The sequence below is a fragment of the Dendropsophus ebraccatus genome, chromosome 4 (assembly GCF_027789765.1).
Source record: "Dendropsophus ebraccatus isolate aDenEbr1 chromosome 4, aDenEbr1.pat, whole genome shotgun sequence".
Taxonomy (NCBI): Eukaryota; Metazoa; Chordata; class Amphibia; order Anura; family Hylidae; genus Dendropsophus; species Dendropsophus ebraccatus.
In genome coordinates this window covers 147,354,188-147,365,750 of record NC_091457.1, presented here as the reverse complement: position 1 = coordinate 147,365,750, position 11,563 = coordinate 147,354,188, and the positions used below count along the sequence as shown (strand labels likewise).

Sequence of the window (11,563 nt, the reverse complement as noted above, 5' to 3'; positions counted from 1 at the left end):
GCAGGGCAGAACGCGTTTCGGCTAGGTTGCGTTTTAGGCAGTTGATAATGGCAACCTAGTTGGAACGCATTTTGCCCTGCTGTATTGTGTGCATCTCGTCATGTAAATAAACGCACGTTTTCAAGAAAGTCTTGGTGAGTGCCGGGAAATTTTGTGAAACAATTGTGCATGGGGCGCTGAGGATGAAAGTGTGTCTCTTACCTTCATCCTCAGCACCGTTCCTGTGCAGTTTAATGTAGTCCTTTGTCCCATAAGGCTGTTTGGGGCACTGCCCCGCCCCCAGAGCTCCGAGCCGCCCCCGGTTGGTCCATCCCTTCTAATGATAATGAGTGGCACGCCCTGGCCGAGGGAAGATAGGTGCTCTGGCAGCCGGGCAGTGCTACAAATGGCCTTAGGGTCAGTTTACACTGAGGAATTGGCGCCAAAATTCCGAGCGGAATCCCCCTGGCGGACTCCACTCGGAATTCCGCCTGCCTCAACGCTTCAATGTAAGATATAGGGCGCCTTTGCTCTCCGCAGCTCTCCGCTCAAAGAACTGACAAGAATTTCAGGGCCGATTCCTCAGTGTGAACTGACCCTTCCGGGATAGAGCACTACATTTAAACTGCATGGAAACAGTGCCAAGGATGAAGGTAAGAGCCATACCATCATCCTCAGCCCCCCATACACAATAGGGGGCTATCAGCAGCTTAGATTTGTCTAACCTGCTGATAGTTCCCCTTTAAATGGGAAAAAACATACTTACTCTGCTCGCTCCCACGCCACTGATATCTCTGTGATTGCATTTGTTGTGTCTGTATTGGACAAGGACCTTCCTACTCGGCCTAGCAGAGGCCGGACACCACTGCTGCCACTGACAGGCTGAATGGGAAGGTTCTGCGACACAGACACAAGTAAGTGCAGCGGGGATCGGCAAGGAGACAGCAGCAGCAGAGGAGTGAGGAGGGTAAGTATAGGTTTTCTGCTATTTAACTGCCCCCTGAGCATAGTTTGATAGGAGAAAGTGTATCTGGAATAAATAAACACATAAGATATACATCGTAACTTTTCATGACTTATTTCATTTGATTCTATTAAAATTAAAGAATAAAAGAAAAGGTCTCTGGAATACCACGTCCAGATGTCTGCAGTCACTGATATGTCCTGATATGTAATGGTCACAAGGGTGCTGCGCTGCTAACACTGACAGGACAGGAGTTACAGCTATAGAAACTGCAGAAAGCTTCATTACACAATGAAGAACATTGATTGGCGGAAGCAACAAAAGCCTTATACCACTTTGGAACAATACTATTTTGGTCTTATCGACTAAGAGAACTGATTTTTTATGTGTATGACTAGTTTATTGTTTTATGCCATGGGGAGGCAGAGTTTTATACAAAGTCATCCACTTTGTACAGCTATTGGCCAATCAAGCAGCCAAGAATTATTCATTCAAACTAAGCCTGAGGCCTCATTCACACTTTCCATATGTACACTAGTCTGTGCTCTGCATTCATTTGCTGTGAATGGGGAGAATTACATAGGCCAATTACATAGAGAGATTATATGCCAAATCAGGCAGCTACCTACATGTGTAATAGAGCCAGTGATCAGCCGGCAAGCAAACACTCACCCATCAGCTGATCGCTGTCTTTCACCATGTCAACAAACATCCTCCCGTCGCCCACACATCTTTGTGTAATAAGAGATGCTCAGTGGACAGCTGATTAAAGCTAAGAGCTGCACAGACATCACTAGCACTGGCCTCATTATCAAGCCATGTAATATAGCCTTAAAGGGACACTCCAGTTAAAAATATAATATTTTTAAATCAGTTGGTGTCAGAAATTTATACAGATTTGCAAACTACTTCTATATATTTAAAAAGTTCTAGTATTTATCAGCTACTGCAAGTGGTGTATTCTTACCAGTCTGACACAGTGCTCTTTTCTGCCATCTCTGTCCATGTCAGGAACTGTCCAGAGCAGCAGCAAATTCCCTTAGAAAACTTCTCCTGCTCTGGACAGTTCCTGACATGGACAGAGGTGGCAGCAGAGAGCACTGTGTCAGACTGGAAAGAATATACCACTTCCTGTAGGACATGCAGCAGCTGATAAGTACTGGAAGACTTTTGGTGTCTGAAGCAAAGAGCCACCTTTAACTAAATGACTTTACTGCACTTGTGCATTGTTTATCCATAAGAGCGGTGTAAGCACTGTGCTAAAGCCTTTGTTTGGCCGGCTGTGCCTGTAGTAGATTCAGTTGTATCAGTCAGCCGCTGTTTTATTGCTTGATATGTGTGTGAAATGCAACTTTATTTCTGAATCAGTGTTCTGGTTATTGTTAACTTTATGGTTTTGCAAGAAAATCATCTGTTTTAATTTAGAAATAGTCTTCCCGTGAGAACGCGGACTATTATATGATAGAGGAATGTCTTAAAACAAAGGTCACAGCGCAAATTCCCATGTCAGATTCACAGCGGTAGGAAGATATGGCATTCATTTCACTATTTCATGTTACCAACTTGGATGGCTTCACTTTCACGTTATTGATCCCATATTTTATTTTTGTTGACTAAAAATAGGAAAAAAAGGTAGTTACACAAGCACACCCAAAAAAAGAAAGCTTAAGGTTGTAAGGTCTTCTCGTAGAAAAGCTTCAAATTTATTATCCACCAATCATCAACTGAACAGATCTAAAGCCTGGGATGGATGATGGATGGGAAGGTCTGCGTTCCAATTCCTCAGAAAGGTGTTGGATAGTTTGGCTAGGGCTGAAGTCAGGGCCATGATCGGGAGGGCCCAACAGGGAATCCCCCACCCCTTCTCCTTAAAGCAGTTGTCCAGCGAAAATCTTTTTCTTTCAAATCAACTGATATCAGAAAGTTATAAAGATTTGTAATTTACTTCTATTAAAAAATCTCAAGTCTTCCCATACTTATTAGCTGCTGTATGTCCTGCAGGAAATGTCTTATTTTCAGTCTGACACACTGCTCTCTGCTGACATCTCTGGCCGAGACAGGGACTCTGTCTCGGTTTTATATGAATTCCCATAGAAAACCTCACCTGCTCTGGACAGTTCCTGTCTCGGACAGAGATGTCAGCAGAGAGCACTGTGTCAGACTGAAAATAAGACATTTCCTGCAGGACATACAGTAGCTAATAAGTATGGGAAGACTTGAGATTTTTTAATAGAAGTAAATTACAAATCTTTATAACTTTCTGACACCAGTTGATTTGAAAGAAAAAGATTTTTGCTGGACAACTCCTTTAAGTAATAAGCTAGAGTGGACCCCCTGCTGGTACAGGGCCATAAAGACCGGGTCCGCAGAAGAAGAGGCAGCGCTGGTCTTAGTACCCAGCACACCTAGGTAAGTGCAGGGGCCCCTGGGTGCTATGCCTAGTTCTTTAACTGTAAATGCTCCTAATAGGTGCTTACAGTTAAATGCAGAACTAAGAGCCATTGGCTCCCAGCCCTGCCAATCTCTCTTGTAGCTGCAGGACCTTTGCCGTGTACACTGGGGCACAGTCATGATGTAAGAAGAATCAGTCTTGCCCAAACTGCACCCACAAATTTGGAAGTAACAATTGCTTACATTGGAGAGTTCTTGTGCTGCAGTATGGAACCAGTGAGTGACAATGGCGCACATTGGGGGAGATTTATCACACATGGTGTAAAGTGAAACTGGCTCAGTTGCCCCTAGCAACCAATCAGATTCCACCTTTCATTTTCCAAAGAGTCTGTGAGGGATGAAAGGTGGAATCTGATTGGTTGCTACGGGAAACTGGGCCTGTTTTACTTTACACCATGATGGATAAATCTCCCCCATTGTGTACAGAGCTACAGTATATCAGGGCTACCATAGAAGTGCATGCATTCTCTGATGTACCTCTCTATTGCTCCCACTTTATAAGGAGGTTTCTCTAGTCCAACTTCATACGAATTATGTTATTCTGCACCCGGTGTATGTATGTTGTTTCTAGGGAAAAAGTTCCATGTATACAGCACCCAACAGAGCCTGTACACATGCATGAACCCTTAAAGGAGAACTCTGGCCAAATGTAAAAAAAAGAAGAGGCAGGGGTTGGTGGGAATAGAATAAGGAAGTGATATAGTCACTGACTGGCTGAGCAGGTTGTGACGAAACAGAAACCTGGTAGATACAGGAGCGTGGAGGGTGACAGTGAACAGCAGAGCTGCGGCTGAAGGGGCACCGGGACAGGTAAGTATTACTTCATTATTATACTCTCACCTCTCCTTTCTGCTTTTTTACATTTGGTCGGAGTTCGCCTTTAAAGTGTTTTTCTGACACTGAGGAGCATCTGAAATCTGAGCGCCACCTCTTCATTGACAATAAATGTCCTCAATTATGTTTCCTGAAAATCTAATGAGGTCCCCAAGACAGGGTAATTTGTTCATTTGCCATATTTCCGGTCTTCTGCAGCTGCCAATTTCTCTTTCCCAGCATTCCCAGAATTCAGAGAGCTGATTTCTCTGCCCACTACACCCCTAACCCCTCTAACTTTGTGCACCTTTTTAGACTCCAAGCGTATGCTCTACCCTCTACACCGGGAGGGAGCTGCCTATAATCTACTCCTCTTCCCAGGCACTAAGTATGTGTGAGCGTAAGAAGAAGCACATGTTGGACTACCGAAGAAGCTGATATCTCCTTGTGTAATAGGGCCAGTGATCAGTTGACCAACACTGGTTGGTCACCCAATCTGGTCAAATAATTGCTCATTTTTCGCACATCTCCTTGTGAAATAGCAGCCAATCAGTGATGGCAGCAAAGGGCCACATGAACAATCTAGTCATTGTTTCTGCAGCCCGTCTCGCATGATCGAACCATGTAACAGGCTCTATAAACTAGCACCAATCAAGTCTTCCACTGAAAGGGGAACTCTGGTGAAAAAAATAAATTTATCAACTGGTACTAGAAAGTTATATTGATTTGTAAATTACTTTTATTTAAAAATGTCAAGTATCAGCTGCTGTATGTCCTGCAGGAAGTGATGTATTCTTTCCAGTCTGACACGCCACTGTCCATGTCAGGAACTATCCAGACCAGGAGAGGTTTTCTTTGGTGATTTGCTACTGCTCTGGACAGTTCCTGACATGGACAGAGGTGGCAGCAGAGAGCAAGGTGTGACACTGGAAAGAATACATCACTCTCTACCGGACATACAGCAGCTGATAAGTACTAAAAGACGTCAGATTTTAAAAAAGAAGTAATTTACAGATCTGTATAACTGCCAGAGTACCCCTTTAAGTGTCGTAATCACTGACTATTACCTATACATTAGAATGGCCAGAAAGGCATTCAGAGAAAAGCGGATCACTTGATTGAAGTATGAAGACTGGTGTACTCGTATGCCTACAGCAGTGATTTTCAACCTTTTTTGAGCCGCGGCACACTTTTTATACTTAAAAAATCCCGGGGCACACCACCAACCAAAATGGCACAAAATGACACTAAAACAGTACATATTATACATATAGTTAATAATATAGATTCTAAATGTATTTATAGTCACTCAGTGTGAAACCTGGGCCTGTTTTATTCTCCCCCCTGTGCTTCTCTTCACCATACTTCTCCCCCCTGCTTCTCTCCCCCATTCTTCTCTCCTGTGCTTCTCTCCCCCATACTTCTCTCTACCAAACATCTCTCCTGTGCTTCTCTCCCCCATGCTTCTCTCCTGTGCTTCTCTCCCCCAAACTTCTCTCCCCCCTGCTTCTCTCCACCAAACTTCTCTCCCCCCTGCTTCTCTCCGCTGTTTCTCTCCCCCATCCCCATGTTTCTCTCCCCCCTGCTTCTCTCCCCTGTTTCTCCCCCATCACCAGGTTTCTCTCCCCCATTGTTTTCTCCTGTTTCACAGGGGCACCATAGTTTGGGGAACTTTCCCTGCGGCACAGCCGACATTGTGTCGCGGCACACTGGTTGAAAATCACTGGCCTACAGGACTTAAATTAGGCCCGCTGGATTCACTAAGAGATGCACGCCTCTTTGCAAAACCGGTGTGACCTGCGTCTGCTGTAGGGGTATGTTCCTGCCATAATTTACACCTGGTAAATCATGGTAAATCAGGCAGGGAGGAGGCCATGCCTTCTCACTGCCTTGCCGCACCCCTTCTACAGCTGGTGTACGCCCATGGTGCAACCTTTATAAACGTCCCCTATTGTGAATAAATTACAAACTTTTTCACTTTCACATTAATAATTGATTTAAATGGTAAAAATTTTGCCCAGAAAAACACCAAGCCAACAGTCACTCTATCATATATGGGTTTTGTTCCTTTGGTCTTAGCCATGATAATATTTTATTTCTTCCGAGACTAAACATGAGCAGAGTTGCAGAGTGCGTGTCTCGGTAAGTGCGGCTGCTGGAGCGGAGAACTCTTTACGCTCTGCACTTAGTGACTTTTTCTCGGCCGCTGCCAGAGTCTCTCGCACACAAATCTTTACATAAATTTTTCTCTCCGGTAACAGTATCTGTTGATCCAATTACACGTACACATGAATACATTAGGCTTAACCGGTTTAAGTAATCCCTTAATGCATTGTACAGGAAAGGCTGAACATTGAGAAAAAAAAAAAAACACTAGACAAGAAAAAAAACACACGAATTAGCTTTCATTTTAGAATTCCCAGTGTTGGCATTAAACAAAAGTTATGAGCCCTTTATTTTGTGAGGGTCTTAAATCTTTCCGCAAATGCCGGCCTTTAACCACTTATCTTTAATAAAGTGGGTCCCGTAAAAAAAGAAAAAAAAAGGAGGTGGCGGAGGACTAAAATAAATTACAAAGACAACATCATCAAAACTGGACACTGCGCTTTTGAGCTTTACATTTTTAGCCTTTAAGGACTTGACTGGCTTAACGTTTCACAGCATGCGAGTGGGGAAAAAGAAGGAAATTTTGTTCTCATTAACTGCAGTGAAAAAGAGCTATGTAATCCGAGAAGTGACAGAAGCGGGAGATCAAAGACCGCTCAATCTGGAAAGCCAAATAAACCCCTCCGGCTACTTCCTGGAAGGAAAATTCACTCCGACAGAATAAAACAGAAAGAAAAAAATATGTACGTATATATATATCCAGCTTGTTTTAGAGGGCTGTCAAAGGAACTCGAACGGTTGGAGTCGGAGAATAAGAATTTTTTAGTTTTTAAACAAGCAAGAGTTCGATTCAAAATTATAAAAAAAAAAAGCTAAAAAAACCCAAACAAATGGAAATTAAAGTGTTAGGCTGGGTTCACACTGCGTTTTTGCAATTCGTTTTTTTGAAAAAAACGGATGAAAAAAAAACAGATGCATTTGTGTGCAACCGTTTTGATCCCTTTTTCTATTGTAAAAAAAAAATGGATCAAAAGTAGTGTCCGCTACGTTTTTGTGTCCGTCAAAAAAAACTGATCCGTTTTTTTTTTTACAATGTAAGTCAATGAAAAAACGGATCAAAACGGATGCACACAAATGCATCTGTTTTTTTCATTCGTTTTTTTTTGCAAAAAACGGATGAAAAAAACAGACTGCAAAAACGCAGTGTGAACCCAGCCTTACTGTCACTTGCAGCAACTTTTCACACGTAATCGGACACGTCAAAAATTAATCATCGCACTGGGTTTCACTCCTGGGAACCACTACAATCCCGAGCCGTGGGAATACGTGGCAGTGTGCACCACTCACCAACCGGCAGAACATCAGACTTGTTCACGCCATAGACTGTAATGAAGCAAACAAGTTAGATCTGAGTGACAGCTGAAGATGTACACTGTCTCCAGGATGGCAGCGGGTCTCAGCAGTGAGACTTGCCAAAAGTTACTGCCAATGACAGTAACTCTTTAAATTATCCAATATTGGTCATTGAGCCCTTTGACTTCTACATTTTCCTCGCAGGGGTCTGGAGAAGCACTATATAGCGCGAAACAGCTGTCACCTGACATCATTATGGCAGATTGGCGTCTTACCTGCTGAGTTGTAAGTTACTACGGGCATACTGAAATAAACTAAGCACGATGTTCTGCACGGAATGATGGTGAGTGCCGCCCCTTCTTTATACTGGTATTATGTGTGTAATGTGTTTGCATGTGGTGCCTTATGATTAGATTTTTGTGGAATTTGGTAACACAGCGCAATGATGTGTAGCTTCATCTCATAACAAGCAGAAGAAACAAGCATAAGATTTAAAAAAAAAAAAAAAAAAAAAGGGCGGGGGTGGGAAGCTTACCCGGTGTTGAATGAATGCTGCCCAATAAGATCTCCATTCTGAAGCTGATAGTCGTTGAAAAAGTCCGGACTCACGGCCCCCTCAGATGGTATGAGTCCTTCTAGGACGAATGACAGAAAGGAAATTATGTATCTTTTATGTATCTCAAGTGAAACTGTCTCAGTCGCCCCTAGCAACCAATCAGATTCCACCTTTCATTCCTCACAGACTCTTTGGAAAATGAAAGGTGGAATCTGATTGGTTGCTAGGGGCAACTGAGCCAGTTTCACTATATACCATGTTTGATAAATCTCCCCCATAGGTCGTAACTAAAATTGTTTATTCACTAGAATATACAAAGGATTGTAACTAACGACTATCGTTCCGTATATCATGGTGAATGATATCCGGTCCTTTGCAAAAGTGTTAGTCTGCAAACGTTTTATCGTTAATCATAGAAAAAACGAGAAATCGATTTGTCTAACAGGACCCTAACGTAGGTCAAGGTTCAAGGTGCTGGAAGCTGACTTACAGGTTGGCTAACTATAGGTGGCGCTAATGTGTGAATGCTTCTGCAATTTCAAAAAAATTTCTGAAAAATTTTGTTTATCTTGCAACGATCTTTAGTTACACGGCTGAATTACTCAGGATCAGAACTCTGCTGGTCTCTAGTGACCGGCGAGCAGTCAATTGCTGGAGCTCAGATGACAGATTCAAGGACAACGGACACAATTATATATATATATATATATATATATATATATATATATATATATGAAGAAAGAGAGAGAACAACCGACGTCCCTGTAGGGAAACTCAAATTTTTATGTCAACATAAAAATTTTGCTAAAACAGGAATTATGCTTGTATGCAAGTATGGAAATATTTTCCATTAACAGATCCAGGAGCGGTTGGCAGAAGTGATGGGAGGAAACCTAAAAACATAACATATCCTGCTCATATACAAGCGTTGTGTGAACGGACATGAGCATTAGACATTAGGACACCATCTCACCCGCACTGTAGTACAAGTCGTGTCTCTCCAGTATTTCTCCTTCATGGATAAATGGTTCAATGGGTTCATCTCCGTACAGATACTGCTCATTCTCATCCAGCTGACGGCTTTCCACCATCTCCAACCACTGGGAGTTGTGCCATCGAAATTTCTCACTTTGTATCTTTTTTGCCCATTCTTCGTCATATTCCTACATGGGAAAAATGGTAACGCTTGACGTGTCATTAGAAAGTGACCTATTGCTTAAAGTGTTACTGTCACTTTAGTCCAGGCGATTTTAAGAAACTTTGTAATTGGGTTTATTAGGCAAATATGCCATTATCTGCATTCAAAAAGCCTTTTCCCAGGTCTCCCCCTCCCCCCCCCTCTCTCTCATTCACTGCTCATTATCAGGAAATCGCCCCATGTTTACATCAGTCCTGCCCTGTCTAATCTATGGAGAGGGGAGGGGGGAGGAGGGAGATTAGTCGCCAGCAGAGAGCAATGAACAAAGGATTACAGAGTGGGACCTGTGTGAAAGCCAGTATTCAGAGGTCAGAGAGGTCAGTGCTGTCAGTCTGGTGATGTAGCTGTAAATTAACTCTTTGTTGTCCTGTTTTGGTGCCTCATCTCCCTCCACCCCTCCCCTCTCCATAGAGAACCATGAAGACAGGGGGGAGAGCTTCAAACTGCTTTTTCATGATAATAATAATACCCAATGATACCCAATTACAAAGTTTCTTAAAATCGCCTGTACTATGGATTTCTGCAAAAAAAATAAAAATAAATTAAACGACAGTGACACTTTAAATCTTAAAGTTTTCCTGGTAAATAATTTTTTTTAAAGAATTTTTGATGTTTTTGAAAATCTTTTCATTTTACTATTTATATTATAAAATAACCATAACATCTTACAATTTCCATTTTGACTAAAATTGAGCTCAGACTTCCCATTCTGTCTGTGATAATAAAAAGGAGGCTGTAGCAAAGCCACCCCAGAAGATAGAGAAGAGAACAGATAAAGCTCACAGCTTGGTCCCTCCCCAACGTGTAGAATGACCTTTTAGTAATGGTTTCCATTCATGTTTCATCGTTCATGTTTGGAGAATGTTGCCTAATCCGAACAGTTTGACAGGTCTGCTCGACACTAGGATAGGCTGGGTTCACACTGCGTTTTTGCAATCGTTTTTTTCATCTGTTTTTTGCAAAAAACTTTTGCAAAAAACAGATGCATTTGTGTGCGTCCGTTCTTCCATTGTAATAAAAAATGGATCAAAACAGATCCGTTTTTTTTTTTTAACGGACACAAAAGTAGTGTCAGCTATGTTTTTGTGTCGTCAAAAAAAACGGATCCGTTTTGATCCGTTTTTTTTTTTTACAATTGAAGTCAAAACTGATGCACACAAATGCATCTGTTTTTTTTATCCATTTTTGGATAAAAATGGAAGTGTACTACAGAATTCCTTTCACCTGTGGTTGGTTCAATGATTTAAAGCAGTAGTTCACAAAAAAAAACAACTTTCAAGTCAACTGGTTCCAGACAGTTATATAGATTTGTAATTTACTTCCATTAAAAAAAAACCCTCAAGTTTTCCACTACTTATCAGTTGCTGTATGTCCTGCAGGAAGTGTTGTATTCTTTTCGGTCTGGAGAGCAGGAGAGGTTTTCTATGGGAACTTGCGACTGACGTGGACAGAGGTGGCAGCAGAGAGCACCGTGTCAGACTGCAAATCAAACACCACTTCCTGCAGGACATACAGCAGCTGATAAGTACTGGAAGATTTGAGATTTTTTTAAGAAGTAAATTACAAATCTCTAGCACTTTCTTGTACCAGTTGAACCGATCGCTAAAAATTTCCTTTTAAAGCTACTAACAGCGTTCAATAGATGGGGTAACCCGCTGCCTTACCATGTGTTCTATGCGGTCTGTGGTATCTTTTATCTGGTCGTGTGAGGCAAAGAGAACTAGTCATCTGTACTGTGACTAGTCACAGCTTTCTCTCTGTCAGCGCTCTGCAGGGTGATTGACAGGAAAAGCAGCCTATTAGGAACCACGTCAGCGCGCGCTAACAGGGAGAGTGACACGATTAGTCACAGCCCAGATGACTAGTTCCTGGCTCTCCCCCTGCCTTACGTGACCGAATAAAAGATAGAATTCCTGCAGCTAAAGGTACCACAGACCGCACAGAACACATGGTAAGGCAGCGGGTTACCTCGTCTATCGGCTGCTGCTAGTAGCTTTATAAGGAAAGTTCTAGTGATTGGTTCCCTTTAAATGTAACAAACTTAGTAACGAAGTTCACAAAGAGGGCCGAATGTAGCCACAAGCAGACAACGTTAGGTACAAGTACACTGCCTTATACATTGGAGTATCTTTCTGAGCGTATA

At 42.3% G+C, this 11,563-nt stretch overlaps 1 protein-coding gene across 2 annotated transcripts in view; it reads right to left on the bottom strand.

The window, feature by feature from the left end:
• The window catches only part of KIFAP3 (kinesin associated protein 3), a 53,971-nt gene that overhangs the window by 5,194 nt on the left and 37,214 nt on the right, over window positions 1–11,563 (bottom strand). Inside the window, exons 18-19 of one of the 2 annotated variants that reach the window (XM_069967388.1) lie at window positions 9,196–9,385; window positions 8,202–8,301 (exon numbers count right to left, since the gene is read on the bottom strand). In XM_069967388.1, the coding sequence (XP_069823489.1) occupies window positions 8,202–8,301; window positions 9,196–9,385 (290 nt within the window). The remainder of the gene's footprint in view (window positions 1–8,201; window positions 8,302–9,195; window positions 9,386–11,563) is intronic. The other variant, XM_069967389.1, reaches the window with a different exon arrangement.